Genomic DNA, 23,639 nt, shown 5'->3' with positions numbered 1-23,639 from the left:
AGAGAGAGCGAGAGGGAAGGTAAAAAGAAAATAGAAAAAAAAAACAAACCGCCGAGTGCCTCGCGGCATGCTAATTCCTACCTGGTGGCGTCCCCAAGGCCCTTCCATCGGGAACCAACCCGAGTTTGAACTCGTTTGGCTGTGATTCTACGACCGCTCCGGGACGTTACCGTGATTTTAGATCGCGTGGGACGTTTCAATGTAAACAAGCTGTTCGCGATACGGAATAGACCGAGGAGGCCTCTCGACCGCGACTGTAAGACGACCCCGGGGGCATCCGTGGATCCTTGCGATCGACGAGTTTTCGGCGACGCGGATGATCTTTCAACGAATCGTTTCTTGGCTGTACGTCGCGTATTTTCATCCAGAAGGTAGATGAAAATTTGAGCGGTTGAGAATGGACGATTGTACGAAGGAATGGTCGAAATTGTCAGTAATTACTTCGGATGTTCTGTTAGAGTTAGAGGGATTCTTATACTCGAGAGATCGTTAGAGCGAATTGATGGGGAATGAATTTATTTTACTCCACTTGAGTAAGAAGGAGAACTTTGAAGAGGAATTTTCATGTTCGAGGTGTTGTTGTGAACTGATTTTGTTGTACTTGAGGAAGGAAAAGAGTGTTAAAGGTGGATTTTTGCGATCAAAGTATTGTCAGAGCGAGACGAAGAAAAATAAACTTCTTTCGCTGGATTTGAGCAAGGGTGAGAGCTTTGTAGATGGATTTTTATGTTCGAGGTATTGCTCGAGGTTTGATTTTTATATAGAGGTGTAGCAAAAAAACGTATTTGTTTCGTTGAACTTGTGAAAAGAAAGAAAGCGTCGAAGGTGACGACCAAGGACACGCGAACGCGTTGCATTGTAGCTTCTCGGGCTGGTTGGGATCGACCTGCGACAGTTAACAATGGTGAGGGTAACGGTGACAATCCGAGGGGCATAACCGTGTTTCTTAAAATAATAAACTTACTAGGTTTCAAAGACTCGGTGGTTCCGCTGAATGTCCCCTTAACGATGCCTGAAATTATTGTCGAGCGAACGACTGGAAATTATCACCAACCGTTTCAAAGGTCGAGAAAAAGATTTCTAGAACACGACGCGAAAAAATTTGGCAGCTTCAGCTTCGACGACCGCATTGCACATAAAGTGAACGTACAATATTAGACTCGAGAGTCCACTTAAGTACCTTCGACGGTGTTTGGAACGTATCCCGTGCAATTTCATCTCCGATGTCCTTTAAGAGCGGTCTCCATTATTCCAAGAGAGCGTAATTTTCTTACGAACGCGAACGACTCGTTTTACTTTTTTCTTTTCGGTAAATCGGATCGACCGTTTGGTGTTGCTAGTAAAAGTAATAAATCTTGCAAAGATATTTCTTCGGTGACGAAACCAAGTTCCGTGGCTATAGCGTCCTGGTCGAGTCCTAGGGAGTGAATCTAATCGGTCGAAAGGAGGCTCGAGACCCGACAAAGAAATCTAATTCGTTTCTAAATGTATTCGTCGGACTAAATATACCACGAGTGAACGTACCAGAACCTGGAAGCAAATGATTAGGGTCCGAACCATGACAGAGAAATAACTCTTGCTTATTTTTGTTCGTTTCAGATATTGCGAAAGAAGGTTGAACCAATTGTGATTTTCCTATCGATTGCTGTATCGATCTTGACCCTGTTCATCGATCGGTGATTTTCTTGCACACTTTCCAGGAATGTTTCGTACCTGACACAAACCTGGAACCAAACTATGAACTCGGACTCAAGATACAGTTGTACCGAAAACCTTGTTCCTGCATCGCAACGCGCTTCGAAATTTCTATCGACGATATTTGTCCTCCGATTACTCAAAATACTCCGTTAACTCCGTGTACCTGGATCACCGTACTTGTAACAAGAGAGACAAGAATCGCAATCGTAAATATTTTACGCGCACCAAAAATCTCCTTTCTGTATTACAACGCGTTTGGAAATTTCTATCGACAGTTCGTCCCTCGATTAGTGAAAATACTCGAGCAACTCGTCGAATTCGGGCCCATCCTCGCATTTCTCGGGTCGAAAGCAGCGCCCTCGAAGCGTCCGTCGGGAAGTTAATTGGAACGTAAACGGGCACCGATGGGTTCCTATTGCCCCGCGATCTTCGATACGTGCCCCCCTATCTCTTTCTCTCTCTCTCTCTCTTTGCAATTTTCGTGCGAGCCGATGTCCTCTGGACAAAGAGACGTCCAACCCTCGAGAGCGGTTATCATTTGCATTCCCTCGTCGAGGATGCCACGTGCCTACCGTGCGAGTCGTTTACACACCCTCCGCGCACGCGAGTCAAACGCGACGTGCTCTGCGCGGCACGCCGTGTGTTTTGCATAATTTCACGAACCGTACACATAATCGTTCCCCGCCGGTACAAAACGCGCCGACATTTCGTGTCGCGGCCGCTCGCGACCCCGGGGGCCCGCCTCCTTCCATTTGCATAAGGTTTTCAAAATAACGCGCGCCTTGATTCGCGCGGGGGCAACGTGCCCCGTTGTGGAAAGCGACGCGTGCCCCGACACGAGCCGGAAGGAAGCTACCTACCGTGAAAGGGTTCGCGTCATGAATTTCTACGGGTCTCTCGAAATTTTCGGCGCCACTATTCCCGGTTCCAACCCCCTCGGCGAACCGAACCGAAAGATACGCGCGAAAGACGAGAATTCTTTCAAAGACACGCGAGTCGGGGACCGACGCGTTCCTCTTTCTTCCGGAGAGCCTTTTCGGATGGAGATGATCCGCCGTTCCAGGTGTCGGTGGTTCAATGGACGCGTGGTCCAAGATTTACATACGTGGATTTCGTCGGAAGGAAGGTGTATAATTTTTTAGAGGCAAGAAATACGTAGCGCGAGTTTCTATCGTAGATACTGTGGTAATTAGCGAAGTGGAGCAAATAGAATTCGATTTTTTATTTACCTACGAAAGATAAATGCGAAACGATCGAAAATCACGCGTTTCTCTTTGGAGGTTCAATGGACACGTGGTCCACGATTTACATACGTGGATTTTATCGAAACGAAGGTGTATAATTTTTTAGAGCAGAGTCGAGGGAAGAAACGCGTAACGCGAGTTTGTATCGTAGATACTGTGGCAATTAGCGAACTGGAGCAAATAGTATTTGATTCTTCTACGAAATCAATTTTTCCAGTTTTTCCAATACGTATATTTCTTCTTTTTATTTACGTGTTCTCTGGCTGTTCGAGCACTACATCCAGATGGAACTTTTAATTTCTTTACAATACGTAACTGTTTCTCTTCTTCTTTCTAACGATACTACGCGACTTTTGTAACATTAAGATGTAACAAAGATGTAACAGAAACATTTTGTTAACGATTCTCGGATTACGTAAAAATCGATTTACAGGAGAACTGTTTGGACGTCTCGAGTACGTCGAAGACCGACTATCCCTTTTCGCGTCTTCGTACATTGATATGTTTATTTCACGGTGTATACTTATAGATGACCTTTCGTTTACGTTCGTGGCAGTCTTTAAATCCCTGCATTGGCATTTAACTGGCACATAAATTGGCACTTGTTATCGTAGAATTTCTTTTCTTTGTAATCTGCCTCGTGTAATCTCCGAGCGAAGACTACCGACTGGTTCCCCCGATCGACAATTCTTATAAATTTTCATTATAAATTACTCTACGTAAAACCGAGGTGTTTATATTAGAAATCTTTGCATATTTACAGATTTTTCAGATATTATAATTTTTCCAACACCCGCTTCTCTCTGGCACTGCACCTGCATTATTATTTTCATCGAGTTTGAATAAATACGCGTCTTGGTAATTTTCTACGGACCTCCTTTTCGTGACTTTTACGAAGGTTATAATTTTCCAAGCTAAATTCGTACCAACATTTTTTTATTTGTCGTGTAACGACATTCTCCTAATTTATTGACCAGTTACATCAAAATTCACGAATCAAAGGTACAAATTTAAAATTCAGCGAAATTCAATAACGACTATTAGCAAAGGTTAAATTGCAAGAGGTGTATTCCAATTTAAGAATTACTAATAATATTTCTATCTCAAAAGAAACTAAAAAAGGTTTTCAACCCACTCTCAATGTTCTTCCATCCTTTCCAATTTACCTCCAACTTAAATTCATCCTAGCAGCTACACTACTCTATATTTTAACAAAATCATCTTAATATCTCCAAAAAAATATACTATTCACAAATAAACGAAAATTCAAATGTACCCACAGCCTAAATTCATCCCAGTAAATACACTAGTCCCTATATTTTAACAAAATCATCTTAATATCTCCAAAAACTGTACTACTCGCAAATAAAATTAAGAAAATTTCACTCCCTTCGAAGACCCATCGAGACACCGACAACCGACGCGATCATTTTACCCGGTTGCACGGTTCGTTCGTCGATCGAGCCCGGAAAGTCTCCGCACGGATCCCAAACAAAACCATTAGATTTTTTACAGGGAATATCCGAGCGCCTTTTGTCGCGAGTCCCGTACAAAAGGGCGCGAAAACGCCTAGGCGGGAGTTGAAACGGGCCGACGCCGGCTCGGTCGTCGAGGAATCAATTTTCCGAGGGAATATCCCGCGTACCCTTTGTTCTCGTTTTCCTTCAGGACGCGTCTCGCTCGATTCTGTGCGTCGATCGCGCGCGTCGTTTAGGGAATTTCGTGAAGGTGGTGTTCGTTCGGTGGCAATGAACCGGCCCCGTCAACGCCGACCATGACCGTGTGTACAATGGTTCTCGTAATCATCCACCTCCCCACGCAACCGTCGCTTATAGATCGCCTCTATTGTTGCGTCGGGGACGCCTCGAAAAAGCACCGCGACTAATTACCGTCCGGGTTTGATCGACGAAACCTTGGAAAGTCGAGTGGTAAGTCACGTAACAATTACGAAGTCATCGCGTCGATGGATCAATTTTTTTTTCTCTGTCTCTCTCTTTCTCTTCGACGTAATTGAAATCCTCGAGAGGTTCCAGGCAATTGGGTAACTCGTTCGTGATACGAATTCGAACGATTCGGATGACGAATTTTCCGTAGCTTCTTTTGGATTGTTAATTATTCAATGGGTCTGGGTAACTTTTGCGAGGAAATTGGCGCGTTGTTACTGGGTCGTTTATGTATCACGGTTCATGGCGGACCTATGGTTGAGGTTAAGCTTCTTGGGACGCCACGCGACCTGGCGATGAAGAGAAGTAGGAACGAATTATTGGGGATTCGTTCGATTGGGATGTCACATTTGTACGGAAATTAATATTAATATTGTGTACGCGTACGTTGAGCGTTCGGATCGTTTCGAACGCGATGAAAACCACCGCGATGGCAAACGCGCGATTAAATTTCTCCGTAACTACGAGAACATCGTCGCGATCTCGACAAGTGTCGCGCATCGATGTCGGTTTGCATTTTTATCCGACTCGCGATACGTTTCTATCGCTTTCTCGATTTCCACCATTTTCTTACTAACGTGTATCTCCATCTTTACAATACCCGTATCCACATATAATTTAGTCACCCCGGCATAAGTGTCTTTTACGATAACGTAATACACATACTGTGCCAATAAACAATATTATCCATCCATTCGAAATATTACGCAATCCGTAGTCAATATTCACAAAATTGCGCTGCCTAACGCAAAAGTAGACACACCACTGCCTACGGGATACAATATTTACCATCTAAATACCAGAATCGTCGAAAACCTATTTCAAAGTAATTCCATCGTAAAAAAAAAAGAAACAAACTCCATCTCGATCAACCCTCGATAATACGAAACGTAATTTTACAAACTTCGACCGTTTCTCGGAGACAACTCACTTTCAATTTGTTGCTCCGAATGCAACACAGTCCCTCCACGGCCCGATGGGCGCGATAAACCGCGCCACAGTTTTCAACGAGCGTGGATTCTCGGTAGGCCGGAATCCACGTCGACGTACGCGCGGAGTCGTCGTTTAAATCGTCCTCGATGGCGGTTTAACCGGGTTTAATTAGCTACGCGCCGGGAACGTACGCGAACCGGTGTCGTAATTTCGTTGGAATGGCCACCGTGTTTGCGCGAAACTCGCGCGCGATCGATCGACGTAAACGCGAACCGGGCCTCGTGGGTCTCTTCCGCGTGGTGTATCGCGGTACGATCGTTGAACGCGCGCTGCCTACGCGGGCGTTTCAAACTGGCGTGCGCGCGCACGCATGCACGCATGCATGCACGCATGCACGCATGCACGCACGCACGCACGCACGGGGCCCCACGCGGTCGCTCCTCGATAAACGTCCGCCATCGCGGCCGTTCACAGGAAGACTGCCACGGGGACAGGTAAACGACGCGGTCCGATGGTGATTTAGATATCGTCCGCGCGGGGCTTCGCGACGCAACGACTCACCCGAAAACAAAACAAGAAGGACGCGGGGGTTGAACCGACCGAGTGTGCGGGGGTGATGGTGGTGGTGGTGATGATGATTGCGGGAACACGGGATTGGTGCAGGAAACGGACGTAAAACTTCAAATAAGAAGAAAACCAAAGATTAATCTTACGATAGTATAGCTTTATTTTAGACTAGAACGGAAAAATAATATAATATTAATAATATAAAATAATAATAATAATAATAATAATAATAATAATAATAATTAATAATAATAATAATAATAATAATAATAAACTATATACACAAGAATAGTAGGGACCGACATACATAACATTGTAGCATTGTACCGTGTATCTGTTCGTGGTTTCGTGGTTTCGTGTATTCGCGCGCGTTGTCCGCTTGCGAACGCGCGTGGTTGCTTTGCGTGTGTACATATATATATATGTATATATGTATATATATATGTATGTGTGTTTGGGTGTACGTATGTGCGCCTCGTGTCGGTGAAGAAAAAAAAGCGAGAAGCGGGAGCCACACCCTCGTCGGCTGCGAATATGAGCTCTCTTCTCTTCGTGCACGCGCGCGCGCAAAATGATATAAGTTGAAAGTAGACGAAAAAAAAGTGCAAAAAAAAAAAAATAATACGATACAACGCGAAAAGGAAACGTCGGGCTTGTTCAAGGTCGAGACGAGGTCGCACGGGCAGGCGAGAGTGTGACTATCACAAAATAATTGGGGGAACTCATAAATAACTAACGCGTAAAATAATAATAATAATAATAATAATAATAATAATAATAATAATAATAATAATAATAATAATTAGTACTAGCCCTGATTAAGATCGATGTCGTCGTAATGGCAAATAGGATTCTCTTTCGCTCGCGTCTACGCGTGCGCGACGCGCGTGGGGGAAGGTGAACGCGGGATACAACTTAAAGTGGGTGGTTTTCTTTCTTTCTTTCTTTCTTTCATTTCTTTCTTTCTTTCATTTCCTTTTTTTCTTTTCTCTCGTTCGTTTAAATATGTATATTCTATAACGCGTATCGTTGCGCGCCCGCCATTGTTTCACAGGATGGTCGCGCGCGTCCTCTGGCGATCGCGTGTGCCCCCACGGGAGGCCAGAATCGGGACCGTACGAGATAACAGGGGCCCCCATCCGGGCCTCGGATAACAGCGATGGGCTCTCGCCGAGTATTTACAACGATGGAAATCGCTTCGGGCCGCGAATACAAGAGACGGGAGGTTTTTCGAACGTGGTAAAAAGATGACACGGTCCATGGAACGGGGCTTCGCGAATAAATGACGACGACGATGACCACGATGATAATAATAACGTAGAATCGAAAACAGGGGAAAAACAAAGGTAGTGGGCTGGGGTGGGGGTCGGCGCGGGTGGGGGAGAAGGGGAGGAGCGAGGAGCGGGAGTGATGATACTTCGCTACGCTACGTAGGAATTAAAGGCAATGTAATTCTCCGTTCTTTCTGACTATACTATAATGCATCAAACGCTTCGAGTAATAATCGAAATGGATAGTACTAAGAATCCATTATAAAATATAATAATAAAGTTCGTAATAGATTTGTATCTCTCCGATTTTGCGATGATCGTTCTTTTTTTTTTCTTTTCATTTAAAAGTTAATGCTCGACGCGCTCACTCTTACACGCACGCACACTCTCTCGTCTCCCTTGCGCTCGTATCTTTTTTCTCTCTCTCTCTCTCTCTCTCCCTCTCATTCGTTCACTTTCTCGCTCATCCCTCTTTCTCTCGCTCTCTTTCGATCGCTCAATCTCTCCCTCTCTTTCTCTCTCTCTCTCTTATTCGCCCTCTTGCATTCTCTTTTACGCTAGAATAGTCATCTGATAGGAACTTTCAGTATTGCCTAGCTCTGGATATATTATATTCGCAACTATACATGTAAAAGGTTTCTCGAAATTCTTTCGTATAAATTCCATAGTTGACGGGCCCCCTAGAGTATCACACGGGCCAAAATTGTACATGTGTATGTCCACACGCGGTAAAACAAAGAACACGTGCACAACATACAACGACGCAGCTTCGCGCGAGTTCGAAATTCATCATTCGTCGCGGATTCGAGTAGAAAAAAAAAAAAAAAAAAATTGAAAATTACGCTCCGAACGACTCGCGTTTTGTCGACGAGGTGGTCGAACGAGAAACGAAGCGAAGAGTAAACACGAGATATAAAAAAAAAAAAAAAAAAAACACATGTTACGAATAAACACGTTCTCGTCGAATCCACCCTCCCGGGGACGAAGAACGATCCCCGGGGTAAAGAAACCGAACGCGTCTCGCGAGATACCCGTCTCCGGGTGGTCGGGGTTGAAACGCGGAGTAAAATTGATGAGAATTTCGAACGAAACGCGGGCCGTACGGTCGCTTACGAGTCTAAGAGGTCAGCCAGACACTCACCGGCCGTGGTGGTAGCCGTGCTAGCCGTCGCGGCGCCCGGGTGCTGCTGCTGCTGCGGCTGGAACATCGCCGTGGGGTGGAGGAACAAGGATCCGTACATCATGTTTTCGTCGGTTTGCTGCTGCTGTTGTTGGCCGGTTTGTTGCTGATTGGCGGTACCGACCACCGATGCGTTGTTGCCGGCGGCGAGGGCCGCGGCGGCGTTGTTGCCACCGGGGAGGATCGGGGCGCCGGGCGTCGGTGGTACCAGGCTCCCCTCCTCGACGGCGACGCGCACCGACTCGATGTGCCGTCGCGAGAACACGTGCTCCTGTAGCGGCGACTTGGCCGAGTAACGGACCGAGCAGAGTCTGCACTCGTCGGGCCCGGTGGGCCCGCGATGCGGTTGGACCGCCGAGCCCTCGGCGGGCAAACCCGCCGCCAACCTCGCCTTCTTCTCCTTCGCGCGGGCGTTCTGAAACCAGACCTGCAACTCGTTTCGATTAGACCGCAAGCTCGTCGACGATGGGACGGAACTGTACGCTAATCGTGCGCGCGCAACGCTAGTTACGTTGTACATCCGTGAACCGTTCGGTAGCAGGTAAGCTAAGCTCTACGTAGGCTTACCTGAACCACGCGTTTCGGTAGCCCGATCTCCCGGCCGAGCATCTCGCATTCGGCCATGGTCGGTGTCTTGTAGTCCGAGAAGAGCGACTTCATCACCTTCACCTGGGTCGCCGACATCTGCGTGCGATACCTCTTGCCGCTGGATTGGCTGGTCCCGCTCCCGGCGCCGGTTACCGGTGCGAGGGGTGTGCTACCTTGTCCCGCGCTGGCGGGCCCCTGTCGCGAGCTCTGGGTACTCGAAGCGGGGCTGGCCGGTCCGCTCTCGTCGTCGAGGAACTCGGTGGTCTCGCTCATGCTGTCGTCGTCGCAGATACTGCGCTCGGAGAGATCGGTGAGCGGGCCGCAGTCGCTACCGCCGCGAAAATGTACCCCGTGTTGCTCCTCGAGGAGGTTGCTCAACCCGCCGAGACTCAGTTTCATCGGACGGCTGAGATCGACCGGTTTGCTGAGATCCAAGGGGGACTCGCCGCTGTTGTTCCCGCTCTGATGGTTCGCCGCTTCCTGTTTACCGTTGCTCGCGTGCGCCTGAAGCTCGCTGATGTATCGTTTCATCGACTCCTCGTAGTACTTCTTCAGGGAGGCCTCCATGTCGGTGTTGAACGGCGGGAACAACGGTGGCATCATGTTCGGTGTGCTGGGATTCGAGGGCGCGGACTCCATCGAGAGCTCCTCGTCGGGTATGTTGTCTATGTTCACCTCGCCGCGTGCGACCTGATCGGCGTGTTTGCTGCTGAGATGCGACTCGAGAGCGGATTTCACTTTGAACAACGCCGGACAGAACGGGCAACGTTTGTTTATCACCTGGCTGTGGGCACGGAACTGTCCCTTCCGTTCCCGTGCACGAGTATTCTGGAACCACACCTGTACCACGCGTTTCTTAAGGCCCACTTCCCGCGCGATCGTCTCCAGCATCTTGCGCGACGGATTCGATTCGACCTGATACTTTTGATAGAGGTAATCCAGTTGCTCCGGCAGTATCGTCGTTCGTAGACGTTTGTCCTTGGGTTGCTCGCTGTGCTCGGAATTGGAGCGCGTCTCGCTACCGGTACCCTCCTCGAAGTCCTCGTACTTTCGTTTTCTGTCCTGCATCATCGCGATCAGCGGATGAGAGGTGTCCGCGGTCACACCGGACGTGGCGTTCAACGCCTGTTGCTGGAGGATCCCGAACGGCGAGTCCGGTGGATACGCCGGTGGGAACAGGGATGGATTCATGATATGTACCAGCTGATGCTCGCGCCACAGCTCGAATCTACCGAACATCAGGTTGCATTTGTCGCATTGGAAGCTACCCTCCTTCGACTCGGTCTGCGACTGCGACTGTTGCTGTTGTTGCAACTGCTGCTGTGGCTGTTGATGCGATTGCGTCATCGTCTGTTGTTGATGATGAGGGGACGCGGTAGCGTTCAACGGTTGCTGTAGCTGTTCAGCGAGCGCGGGCGCGTTCGTCGTGTTTGCCGACACAGCGTTTGCCGTGGTTGTCGTTGAGCTGCTGTTGCTATCTTCGGAACTCAAAACGGCGGCGACTTGAGCCGCGGCGGCCTGCGCTTGCGCGCTTCTCTTTGCATCCTCCTCTTTGAAGCAGTGCGTCTTCTGATGCCGAATGAGTTCGTAGTATCTCTGAAACACCAGTAAGCACTTTTTACATTGGTAATTCAAGCCCGGAGTTCTTTGAAAGCGGCCTGAACCGTCGTCGCTTTCGCGGGTGCCAGGTGTCACGGGCTCGGCGGCCGGTTGATTCTCATAAACTTTACGTGCCTTCTGTCGAGCGTTTTGGAACCAAACCACGATTACGCGCGGGCTCAGTCCGAGAAGCTTGCTCAGATATTCCAGATCGTCATCTTTCGGGTAGGCGTTATTTTCGAAGAACTCTTGCAGCACTTTGATCTGATAATCGGTGAACCGCGTTCGATTCGCTCGTTTACCGGAACTACCGCCGGAGGAGTTGCTCCCGTTCCCGTTACCACCGAACGAGTAATCGGTCGGTCCGCGACCCGGGCTCAACGATCTTTGGGGGGTCAGAGCAATCGCGGCCATCGAGGCTGGCACCACCCCGCCCGGTCCGGGATTCGGACTGGCGAAACTCTGGGGTCCGAGTTTCGGTGGTAGCATCGGGGTGCTCGGGGCGTTGGTCGTCGTCGGTGCGTGAGACGTCACGTCGTGATGGATGCTAGGAAATACGGAGCTGATGCTAAGCGCCGGGGAATGCGGTTGCGATTGTTGACCGCCCGAGCTACCGGGCGAATGATGTTGTTGCTCTTCTTGATGTTGGGCGTGCTGTTGTTGCACGTGGCACTGGGGTTGCTCTTGAACCTCCTGCTTGATCTCGGTCGGCTGGGACGGGTTCATGTTCGTCGTCGACGGTGGCGGCGAGGCCTGTTTGTTCGGACTCTTGTCGTCCGACGAGCTGCTCCCCGACACGCTCGAGTTCAACGGTGTCACCTTCGCCTCCCCGGTTTTCTCGTATTCCTCGAGGTTCAGAGTGGTGCTCGGCGGATTGTTGAAATTGTACGGGCTGTCTTTGTTGCGTTGACGTTCTTTGAACAACGTGTTACGGAACCAGTGTTTTATCACTTTCGGTGGCAAACCGCTCTGCGCCGCCATGTCCAATATCTGTTCCTCGCCCGGTGAATTGTTAATATCGAAGTGCGCTCGTAGTATCTTGAGCTGTTCGTCCGTTATACGAGTGCGTGCTCGTTTCTGCGAGGCAGCTACATTTGCCTGGAAAACGACAAAATTCACCTATGCTTTCCCCCGTTTTGTCGAATTCGTCGCCGGTGAGTCGAAACTGCCTTTCGTTATTAAAAAATCTCGAACGCGACCGACGAATTACCCTACAATCCTTCTACCACCCGTGCGTGTCTCGTATCGCAAGGTTTCCTACTCGTCGAATTTATATACTCGCGTTGTTATCCGTTGTGCAGTTATCCCATTGTGCAACTTTCGGCGTTAGAAAAGAGGGAGATACCGTTTTTACCGTTCGCGATTTACATAACGCAGCGACGATTAAACGGATAAGGCTCGTTCGGAGATGAGTAACGACTCGGTTATTTAAATAAACGACCGGTTGAAAATTATGCAAAACGTATGCAAAGGTGGACGAACGAAGAAGACCGGAGTACTTAGCTCCGTCCGGACGGTGAAAAGGCTAACCGAGCGAAACGTAACGTAGAACACGGCGAACGATTGAAAAATTACTTACGGCTGCTGCTTGTTGCTGTTGCAGAGCGAGATGTTGTTTCGCGAGAAGATCGGCTTGAGCGTTGATGGGCGGATACGCGGTGGCGGCACCGTCGTACGGAGGCGGCGGTAGCATCATCGGCACCAACGGTGGTTGAAGATTCATGGCTGCCAGAGCGGGAACGTTCAATCCCAACGGTAGACCCATCATCCCCATCATCAGTCCCGGATATTGCTGTAGCTGTTGTTGCAGCTGCGAGGCGGCCATGGCGTTCAACGCAGCCTGCATCTCGGACATTTGCTGAGCCAACGTCAGTTGAGCGTGCTGCTGTTGCTGCTGTTGTTGCTGCTGCTGTTGCTGTTGCTGTTGTTGTTGTTGCTGTTGCTGCTGCTGCTGTTGTTGTATGTGATGGGTCGAATTGGTGGTCAAGACGATCGGTGTGGTGGAGTCGGTGCTCGATACCGGGGTGTTGCTCAACGCCGGGGTCGTGGCCGGAGTGGTCGAGGTAGCCTCGGGAGTCTTGCTGATGCGTTCCTTGATCTCTGTGCACTCCTCTTTCTCTCTCTCGCGATGTTCCTTGTCGGAGGTAAGATCTTGCGGTTGAGCGGAGGCTGGCGTTGAACTTCTCGGTGCGGAGGACGTGGACGATGAGGTGGCCACTGTCACGACGACGCTCTTCTTCTCGTACTCGCACTTGAACTGCTGCGCGTACTTCTCGAGGAATTCGCGCGGCACCAAGTCGCGGTGCACCTCCTCGCAGTGCGCCTTCAGTACCCAAACGCTGCTGAACTCCTTGTTGCAGTGCTGACAGGTGCTCTTCGTCAGCTCCGGTATAACGTCGTCGTCGGTCTGCTCGGCTTCCTCCTCTCGTTCCCGTGCCGCCAGAGCCGCGAGCGCCTGTTTCTGTTGCTCCTGTTGTTTCTGTTGTTCCTGCTGAGCTTGGAGCGCGGCGGCGGCTTCCTCCTCCTTCCGTTGACGTCGTTGATGGTTCTCGTTGAACTGCATCACCAGATCGAAACCGAAACTCTCCAACAGATGCTTGTACATTTGCGATGTCTTGTGCCGCGGCTGCGACAGGATGTCCTGCGTTGCCTGGGCGACGTGTTGGACGCTCTGTTGCATGTGTTGTTGGGGCCCGGGTGTGGTGGACGTGGGCGGTGGTGTTTTCGCCGGTGTAGACGGTACGAGTTGCTGGGAGGCGGCCAATTGTTGAAACAGCGCCAGGGGATTGCTGAAGATGCAGTAGAGTTGTTGATGCGTGGCGAGTTGCTCCTGGTTGACGAAGAGAGCGCTGCAACGTGGACACGAGAGCATCGTCCCGGTGTTGCTGGTGTTCGTGTTCATGGGTGGACTGTTCGGACTCGTTGGCGGTTGTTCGATCAACGGACGAGCGAGATCCAGCTGTCCGCTGGCGGCTAGGTCTGGCAGTTTACTGGCTCTGGTCTGGTGCAGCACACTCCTCATGTGAATGTCCAGGGTGCTGCCCTGGGAATACGCCACCTTGCATATGTTGCACTTGTAGGGTTTCTTGTCTTGGTCCTGTTGGGAATCGGGCGATTCCGTCGGGCTGGCCGGCGGCACCACCGAGATCAGGGTGTTGTTGTTACCCTGTTCCTGCATGGCCCTCTTCAGTTTGTGCAGATGGCTCACGCTGTTGTAGTGAACCAAGAGTATGTTCTTCTGCGTGAAGCTCTCCTTGCACACGTCGCACTTGTACGGTCTGTTCGGGTCCAAGTACTTCTCCATGGGATAGGACATCTTCTCGCCCTTGCGGTGCAGCAGCGTCTTGTTGTGCCCGGTCAGGTAGCTCTGCCGCGTGAACGCGAGTTTGCAGCGATGACACTTGAACTTTCTACCCGGATCGTGGTAGGAGTCCTCGGCTACCGGTTGACTGTTCAGATAGTCCTCGAGGAGACGTTGCTCCTTGTGCAGGGGCGACGAGTCGCTCGCGTCGCTCTCCTCCTCCTCGGCCTTGCTGGTGTCGTCCTCCGTGTTCTGCTCGCTACCCAGGGCGCCCTGTCTTCGAAAACTCTCCTCGGTGAGCGCCTGGAGCAGCGGGTGAGCGTGGATCAGGCTCTGCTTGTACTGTGCGAGCTCCTCCTCGTGGAGGTCCGCGTGGGTAGACTCCAGGTGTCTCTGGAGCGCCTGGACCGAGCGAAACGATCGTCCGCACAACGCGCACTTGGTCGCGTCCCTGATCGCGTGATACTGCGAGTGCTGTTGCAGTTTCTCGAGGGTCTTGAACGCCAGGCTGCACTGCCCGCACCGATACTTGTAAACGTGTTTCTCGCTGACCGCCAGCGTGGGCGTGGTGGCCGGATGCGTCTCCCTGTGGTGTTGCTGGAGCTCCTCCAAGGAACGACAAATGCGCCCGCAAACGGTGCATCTCGTCAGCTCCTCGATCTCGTCGTTCGCGCCGCGTTCGCTCATGTCCTCCTCCTGGGGCGGTTTGGTGGTGGTGGTCGGTGACGTTGGAGTGGTCACGGCCGGTGTCGAAGTGTTTCTCGGATTGTTGTTCAGCCAGTGGCTCTGATCCACCAGCAGCAACAACCGTTGCAGACCGTCCGAGTTCACCGAGTGGATCTGCATCACGTGCTTCTCCAACGCGGCGCGTTCTCTGAAGCCATCTTGGCACAACGGGCACAACAGTTCGGGCGGCGGCTCCTCCTTCACCGTCTCCGGTTTCTCCTCGGAATCCTGCACGTGGGCCACTTGTAAATGCTGCCTTAATTCTTCGCGCGACGTTGGCTGATAAGTGCAATACGGGCAGGTGACATCCTCGTGTTCGTTCTCCGGCTCTTGCTCCGCTTCTTGATCGTTATCCGGCTCTTGCTTCACCTCGTTACCGCAGTCGCTACCTTCCTCCCGTCGTTCTGAAAAAAAAAACGGTAAAACGGTTTCGCTTATGGCAACGAATTGTATCGTCGGAGACGAGTTTGCGACCGAATACTTCCGAGCGTCGAACTGCCCTCGAACTTCGTCGACCACTTTCGGAGGGAATACCGTACTCCCGATTTCGAGAAATCTTTTTCTCATTTTCTTAACCGATCTTTGTTCCACGAAAATTGGTACAAATATCGTTCAAAGTACGTACTTTTAACACTCGTACGAAATATTTGTATCACGCGTACCGTGTCGTCGGAAAAAATGCCCAAATGTCGACACTTCTAGTGCTTCCGCTCAATGAAATTTCGAAAGACGCGAATGGTTGCAAATTAATTTATAAAGTACGTTAAATATAATTCGTCGGTAAAACTACGAATACTCGAAACGCGAGCAGCGAAATCGAGAAATCGCGTTGAACGCCGCGCGAGGTTCGAACAATGCTAAACACTTTTGGCCGTAGTCCCATAAATTCTTACACCTTAATAAACCAATTACTATCTTCCGATAACACCAACGTGTAATTCCCCTTTCTATTAAGGCACCGATAAATCGTCGATCGACGTTAAAAATCATAATAGGGAAAAAAAAACCAAACATTAATCTCGCAGCTGCACGTGAACAGAGGTATATAAGCCGATAATGTTGCGGGAGAAAGTAAATTATGTACATACAACAGGCAGCGAAAGTGTTTTATACGACGACGCGGAGTTTTCATTCGGTACTACGTTGTGTACGATTTTTAATCGAAATCTTTGCACCTGCGATTTATTTCTCGTTTGTAACTCTCTTATTTGTTTCTTCGCGCGAGCGTGCAATTTTCATTCGTTGAACGGAACCTTCAGTTTCGTTTTACGATCGACACAAAAGACACGTAAAAAATTTACCCAACTATCGGTTGCAAAATATCGTTCCGTGTTTCCCACAAGACGAACAAGGTATCTCTGTCCGTAGATCTAACTTACGTACAAAAAAAGAAAAAAAAAGAACGGAGACAACCGATCGTGGTGTCTGTCTCGTCGATGATGCAATTTTTAACCAAATAACCTATTAAATTTAACAATCCGCTGGATCGGACATTATCGATCGATGTAACGGCGGTAATGTGCTTTTCGCCGCCTCTCGTTGAAGAAAACGATCTCCGAAAAGCCCTGAACGCGGATCGGTGCGCAACCGCTCGTGACTCAGCCTAACGATCCCGTTCGCGGGACAAGAACGACCGATATTACGATATATTAGAAAAGGTTTCGGTAACTATGAAGAGTACAGGGGAGGGTGGCTCGTTGCGGTGTGCAGATATCGCAGATGCTTCCTTGTCCGGTGTAACAATACCACTTGAAATTACAGATTGGCAATACAAAATTATCGACAGGGAAAGAGGGGGAGGTGGGTAGAGAGAAAGAAGCCCGGCTGGCGGAGAAAGCAAGACGTGAAATAAAGGAAGACCGCCTATTCGCGTGGTCTGGTATTGTCCGAAACCGCATTTACATCGAACAGCGTCAGTTGCGAGAACACAACGCGACGAAGCAACGCGTGCTGCTGGTTTCTCTTCGTATACCGTACTCTCCTCGTATATTTATGTAAGTACAGGCCGCCGATATAATAACGCTCAGCATTGTGCGTGGCGCGATACACGCCACGGCCATATGCCACGCGAAATTGCCGTCGTTGCCTGTTAATTACGCGATAATCGATGAAAATACTGAATTCATTAAGAGTGTGGCGAATGGCTTTCTACCCGAGCGGCGAACAACATTTCTTTCCTCGGATTCGATGTTTTTCGAAAAACGATTTTTAACGCGCGTCCGATCCTTATCCGGTGAAATTTGCGAAATTTTGAAGGAAAACGTTCGGACATTGCCGCGAGGACTTTACCGAATGTACCTCGAGTATTGTTGTGGTATTATTGTATTGTACAAAATGATATTTTTTTTTTTTACTTGATACCAATTTTTTACTTAGGAGATAGAAAAGAAACGAGAATTTTTCCCCGGTTGTACTCAATTTTTCATTTTTCTAATTCGAAAGCTTCTTATTCGAAGCTCGATCTTTTTAAGCATTCTTTCGATGAAAAATCAAGGAACGCGTCGTTACGTTCGATACCTCTGTGTCTTTGTTTTCGATTTAAATACCAACGAATCTGTCCAACGTTTCGACCGTTTTAAAATGATAAAATACGGACGGCAAACGGAAAAGAAGAATCGTTAACCCTCGCGGTATCATGGGCCTTTTGGGACCCAGAGAGACTTTTACATCGTTCGATTGTACCGTTGGTAGGGCACTTTAAGAATCGACTCTAAGATTATTGCACAGCTTTTTTACTTATCGACCAAAAGCACACGTTTTTCTCGTTATTCATAGTTATTCGATATATTCGCTCGAAGAAAAAATTTGCGTTACTTTCAAAACTTCTCTTATTATTTATACATTCGCTAATTCAACCGAAAGTGTTTAAGGAACTGTTACCATTACCCATCGCTAGCGTTTAAAACATTGAAAAAAACTAGCTCGATCGATCGTTGATTTACGATCGGTAGTAGTCTCTACGATGTCTAGATTATCGAAAGAATTAAATTTTAATAATTTAGAAACTAGAATATTTTAATCACAGCTTCTTTTTTATTGCCTCGTTTTCTCTTTCGCTTATAAAGGAACCGTAGTTTTTGCTTTACCGGTCAACTTGGACATTTTTGATCGTTTCGCATAAAATGGATGACGACAAAAAGTGAAGTACTGCTTCGTTTGCGATACGAATCGCATTTGTAACTATGGGTTATGATGACGGGAAATGAAAATACGATAAAACGATAGAATCTTTGCGAGGCAAGTACGATAAAACTTTGTGCAAGTACTACAAAGTAACAGAATCTTCGCGTTAACAAGTACCATAAAGTAACAGAATCTTTGCGTCAGCAAGTACTACAAAGTAACAGAATCTTCACGACAGCAAGTACTACAAAGTAACAGAATCTTCGCGTCAGCAAGTACTACAAAGTGCCGGATTCTTTGTTCCATAAAGTACATCAAAATAGAATCTTTATACGAGCGAGTATAAGTTAAAATAATAGAATCTATCCGCGAGTGCGATAAAATATTAAAATTTGTGTACAAGTACTATAAAGTAAGGTGTTTTCGCAAGTGCTACAAAGTAACAGAATCATTGCGCAAGCAAGTACTAAAGAACCGAACCTCCATCGAAAGTATTTGCTCGAGAAAGATCGAGTATCCGTTACGATCTCTCCGATGGTCACCGAAAAACCATCGGACATCGCGAGGGTGAGGGTGAAACGGTGATAGAATTGTGTCTCCTACTCACCACTGTTGGCGCTGGTCGCGTTTGGCGTGGTCGGTGTGTTTGGACTGGATTGTTGGGCGGGTGGCGCGTCGGGATCGCTGACGACTTGGAAAACGTCACCGATGTCGGTGTGGGGTGTCTCGTTCCCTTGTATACCGCTCCGTCGATGTAGCTGATGCAATTGCTCCATCTGTAGGTGTCTCAAGGAGCGCACGTGCTGTAGCAACGGTAACCGGTGTCGCGCGCTGAACCCGCATAGAGCGCAGTGATACAATTTCCCTTGCGAGGATACGTTGGCGCTGGCCTCGAGCAGGTGACGTAGAAGAAGCGCGGCAGCCTCGTGTCTGGGGGACGCGGCGTGCAACGCCAACTTGTGAGCGCTGTTCGTGTAATAATCGCACGCGTGGCAACGTAGCTGCGCCGGGCTGGTGGGCGACGCCAGGTACTTGAGCTTCCACTCGTTACGGGGACCGCCCTCCTTCACGTGGTTCACGTGCTGCAGACGCTGAAGATGCTTGTCGGTTTTGCAGTGTAGCTGGAAGTTCGCCTTCAGGTTGGTTTTATAGGAACAAAGTTTGCAGACGAAGTGACCGGCGACCAGTGCTAGGATCTCCCCCTCGCGCGTTCGCGTTCTGTCTATGGCCAAATGATGGCCGAGGGCTTCCAAGGAATCGGTACCGAAATTGTTGCACACGCAGCACTGATACAGATGAGAGGGATCCGGGTCCGCCGGTTCCGGCGGTGGATCCATGCTGTCCGGCGACAGACCAACGTCCCCGGCTAGATTCCCCATCGCGCCCATACTCGCCATCCCGCCCATAAGCTCCGGAGGCAATTGGGGCGGTAGCTGACCGCCGGTCATCATCTGTATCAACAACGCCTGATTGTACGCCATGTCCGCCAACGCGGCCTCGGCGTGCTGCGGCTTGTCCAGACCACCCAGATGCAACAACTGCTCGATCTGTTGCTGATGCTGCTGCTGCGCCTGCTGGTGATGGTGCTGGGCCTGCTGATGGGACTGGAACACCGACAACGTTTGCATCTGTTTGACGCTCTGTTGCAGCACCAGCATGTTGTGCGTGTGCTTCTCGCTGGTCATGTGTATCCTCAGGTTGCGCGCGACGTTCGTCTCGTAGTTGCAGACGTCGCATCGAAACGTGGGCTTCGGTTTACTTTGGTTACCCGCTTGGCCAGCGATGTGGGGGCTGTGGTTCTGTTGATGGTGGGGACTCCTCGTGGGCATCGGCGCGTCCTGGGACGAGGACGGATTGTTGGCGCCGGAGCCACCGCCACCGCCCTGCTGTAGCTCCTGCATGTTGTTCAGGTGCTTGTCGCTCTGCATGTGAATGCTGAGATTCCCCTTGGTGGTGGTCGAGTAGTTGCACACCTCGCATCTGTACGGTTTGTAGCCGCAGGTGTAGGTCTCGCCGCGGGCTAACCTCGGATGCGGTTGACCGGCGATGCAGTATATGCAGGAGGTCTCGCTCTCGGGATGTTTCTCCTTCATGTGTATCTCCAGTGTCTCCTGGTACTTGTAGTGCCAGTTGCATTTGGGGCACTTGAGGGTCTTGCAGGAGTTACGGCTGTGTATGCCGGCCAACGGTCCACCGGGACCGGCCAATCGGCTACTGGCGAGTATCAGCTCGCACTTGGGGCACTCGACGCCGCTCGGTCTACCCTGCATGTGCTCGGGACAGACACCGATGGTCGTGCCCGTGAGGAAATTCGGCGGTTGTTGGGTCAACGCCGCGTACGAGGACGGCGAACCCTTCGTGGAGGAGGTGGGCGGCGGCGGGGAGGTGTAGTGCATACCGCCGGCGGCGTCGGGCGCCTTCGCCCAGGAAGCGGCGCTCACCTGCGCTCCCGCCCATTGATGTTGCTGCGATTGCTGATGATTGTACGCGAGTGGATGATTCGAGTGCGAGGTGGGTGTCGTGGGGGTGCTCGGCGACGGCCTCTGTTGTTGCTGTTGTTGTTGTTGCTGCTGCTGGGGACTGCTCGGAACACCGGGTGTGCTGGCCGGGGTGCTGGTCGTTGTCGGGATCTCGTGATCGTTGGTCTCGACGCGTTGCTGTTGCTGTTGGCTCTGGATCTGCGCGGGCGAGGGTTGCGAGCAAGTGGAGTTGGTCACCGGTTCGAGGAAACTGACCAGCGGCTGTTTGCCCCTGCCGACCGCCTGTATGATGGCCGAGGCGGTCGAATGCGAGAGCACTTGCCTCTCGTCCTCCATCAGGGTCAGTTGGTGTTCGCCCTGTGCGTGAGCGACGAAACTCTTTGCGTAACCGAAGCTGAGCTTGCATATGAAGCACATCAGGATCGGTTTCACCGGTACGGATGCGGCCGGGGGTGGCGGTGCCGCCGGTGGTGGTGGCGGTTGTTTACTACCCTCCGCGCTTCTATAGCTGATCACCCGATAGCTGTGCATCACGGGAAGATCGGGATTGTGCTGTTGCACCGCGGAGCGTTGCTGTTGCTGTTGCTGTTGCTGCTGGTAGGCCTGATGGGCGTAGAGCCGCGACACGTAGTACGCGTTCGCGATCTGCGGGAACACCAACGAATGGGGTACCGAGACACCGCGACCGTCCACGATGCAACCGTCCGGCAACGAGTCGTCCTCGCTGAGCTCGCTCTCCCCCTCGATGATGTACGCCGAGCCATCGGGATTGTAGACGATCTTACCGTCGAATTTCTCGACGTCGCCGCCCGTTGGACTCGGACTGGGGCTGGGACCCTGTTTCTCCTGCTGTTGGCCCTGCGATTGCATCGTCATGGTAGTCGTGGTGGTCGTGGTCGTGTCCGCGATAGGTGTAGGCGTTGGTATGGCATCGCGGGTGCAGGGTTCCGTGCCCGAGGGTGGACTGGCCGTGCGGGGGTGATGGGGCTGGTGCAGCGCAGCCCCTGCCGCCGGGGGGGACCCGCCCCCTCGACCCCCCTCCTCCTCCGGGCTCATCTCCTGCTTTTGCTGCGCGTACGTGGAATTTTGAAAGGGCCCGCCGTGTTGCTGCTGTCGCTGTTGCTGTTGATGCTGTTGTTGCTGCTGCTGCTGCTGCTGCTGCTGCTGCTGCTGCTGCTGTTGCTGTTGCTGTTGCTGATGATGGGCCGCCACCAGCTGCTGATAGAGCTGATGCTGCCCGATCGCGGTCGACGTGTGCTGTTGAAGATGCGAGGGAGGAATGTTGTGGTGCTGAAGGTGGTACTGGGGGGGATGAGGCTCACTGGAGGGCATCACCCCAAACGTGAGGCGGGCGCCAGCCTCACATCACCTACGGCGCCTGCGCCTACACTCTCTCGACTTGCTCTTCTTCTTCTTCTTCTTCTACCGCACGTTGCGCACCCCGCCCTCTTCAATCGTTGTCTATCAGTAATCGTAATCTCTTCTTCGCCACCGACAGACGCTTTGCTAGCTACCCCGACGCAACCCCAGGTCGTACCTGTAACACGAAACGGAATCTCGTCTTAGAAAAATCTTGCCCGCGTGGTGTATCGATACGCGCGGAACGTACTTTGCTGAATCGTCGACCGGTTTCGAAGCGATTCGCGCCCGAAACGATACTTTTCCGAGCACGTACGCTCGCCAGGGAAGATTACACGGTTCTAGGTCGCTTCCGCGAATGTACCCGGTTCGCGGTACGACGTTATCTCGACGACCGAATATGTATTCACGGGACGGACGGGAATCTAGTCCGTCCGCCCGTGAAGGAATGATTTCGCCAGGAGTATTACGAGATGGTCTAGTCGGTTAATCCGGACAAACAGTGCCGGGGGCTACGAGGACGGGCGAAAGATAGCGAAATACGTAGAAAACGCGGCAAGCTGCGTGTACAGAGGATCCGGGGACGACGATGGCGGCGGGTGGGTACACAAAAACCGAGGAGACTCGGCACGGCGACACAAGGCGTCCTGTGTTCGGATTACCTGAGCCCTCGGTGGACCCAGCTGTGTTTGCGACCCGTCGACCAAACTTATCTATCGATTGGATATTGACGTCTCCTTTCGGCCCGTGTACCAACAGCGAAGAAGAAAACCGTAACGGAAAAAGGTCGAACGTTCGAGCTAGGGACCATGAATGTCACTCTTGTGCATACTCGGATTATAAGCGCGCCTTTCTCCCCTGCCCCTAACCTACCATCCTCGCTCTGGAATCTCCCTTCATTTTTCTTTTCTTTTTTTTTCCTCCCAAGCAATGAAACGACAAATTGTCCGCGTTTGCGCAAACAGAGAACGAACGTTGCACAATTTTGCGTATCCCCTTCTCGATCACCGTGAGATACCTCCGTCGATTCCATCGACGCTACTCGCGTCGTCTACCTGTTGGCGGCGACCACGCGAGTCTAATAATCCGGTCCCAATTACGTGGATTATCGCGGTTCGAACGAGAGCCGCGAGCATATTCGCGGAATCTAACGGATCTAGAGGAGTGGGTGTACCGACACACTCGTAAACGCACCTGGACTCGTGCAAGTGCTCACGCGTGTGTATGTACGTATATATACGGGGGTGTAGCGCAGCGTGACGGAGCCCGAGGATCTCTCGTCCCGTGGATGCTACCTCGGGATTCTTGCCCCTACTTCTTCCATCTAGTGGCCCACGGTTTCCTTTCTCGGTTGGGCTGCAAGTGCACCGCCGGACATCATGATACATACGCGCGGCGGTATTATGCGGTCTCTCTCTATCTCTGTCTCTCTCCGGTCGTCTGTTGCTCCTCTGCCTTTCCACTCGCTATCGGGGCACAGTTATAATTCCGCGGTGCAAACTCCATAATCCAGTCACCGTATCCCTGCCATCTCGAACGATGCCCACTTTTATAATGCGCGAGCCGATCGTTTTCCTCGGATTATCGTCCATCGATCGAACCTAACCCAAACCCGGATCAATCACGC

At 50.7% G+C, this 23,639-nt stretch overlaps 1 protein-coding gene across 3 annotated transcripts in view; it reads right to left on the bottom strand.

The window, feature by feature from the left end:
* Zfh2 (Zn finger homeodomain 2) overlaps positions 1-22,107 on the bottom strand; it is a 162,879-nt gene extending 140,772 nt beyond the window's left edge. For 2 of the 3 annotated variants that reach the window (XM_076312449.1, XM_076312453.1), the window contains exons 1-4: positions 18,781-22,107; positions 12,603-15,454; positions 9,404-12,121; positions 8,798-9,263 (exon numbers count right to left, since the gene is read on the bottom strand). In XM_076312449.1, the coding sequence (XP_076168564.1) occupies positions 8,798-9,263; positions 9,404-12,121; positions 12,603-15,454; positions 18,781-21,985 (9,241 nt within the window). In that variant the 5' untranslated portion in view covers positions 21,986-22,107. The remainder of the gene's footprint in view (positions 1-8,797; positions 9,264-9,403; positions 12,122-12,602; positions 15,455-18,780) is intronic. The other variant, XM_076312450.1, reaches the window with a different exon arrangement.
* Positions 22,108-23,639: the final 1,532 nt, after the last annotated feature.

The sequence above is a fragment of the Ptiloglossa arizonensis genome, chromosome 5 (assembly GCF_051014685.1).
Source record: "Ptiloglossa arizonensis isolate GNS036 chromosome 5, iyPtiAriz1_principal, whole genome shotgun sequence".
Taxonomy (NCBI): Eukaryota; Metazoa; Arthropoda; class Insecta; order Hymenoptera; family Colletidae; genus Ptiloglossa; species Ptiloglossa arizonensis.
This window is presented reverse-complemented; position numbering and strand designations above follow the sequence as displayed.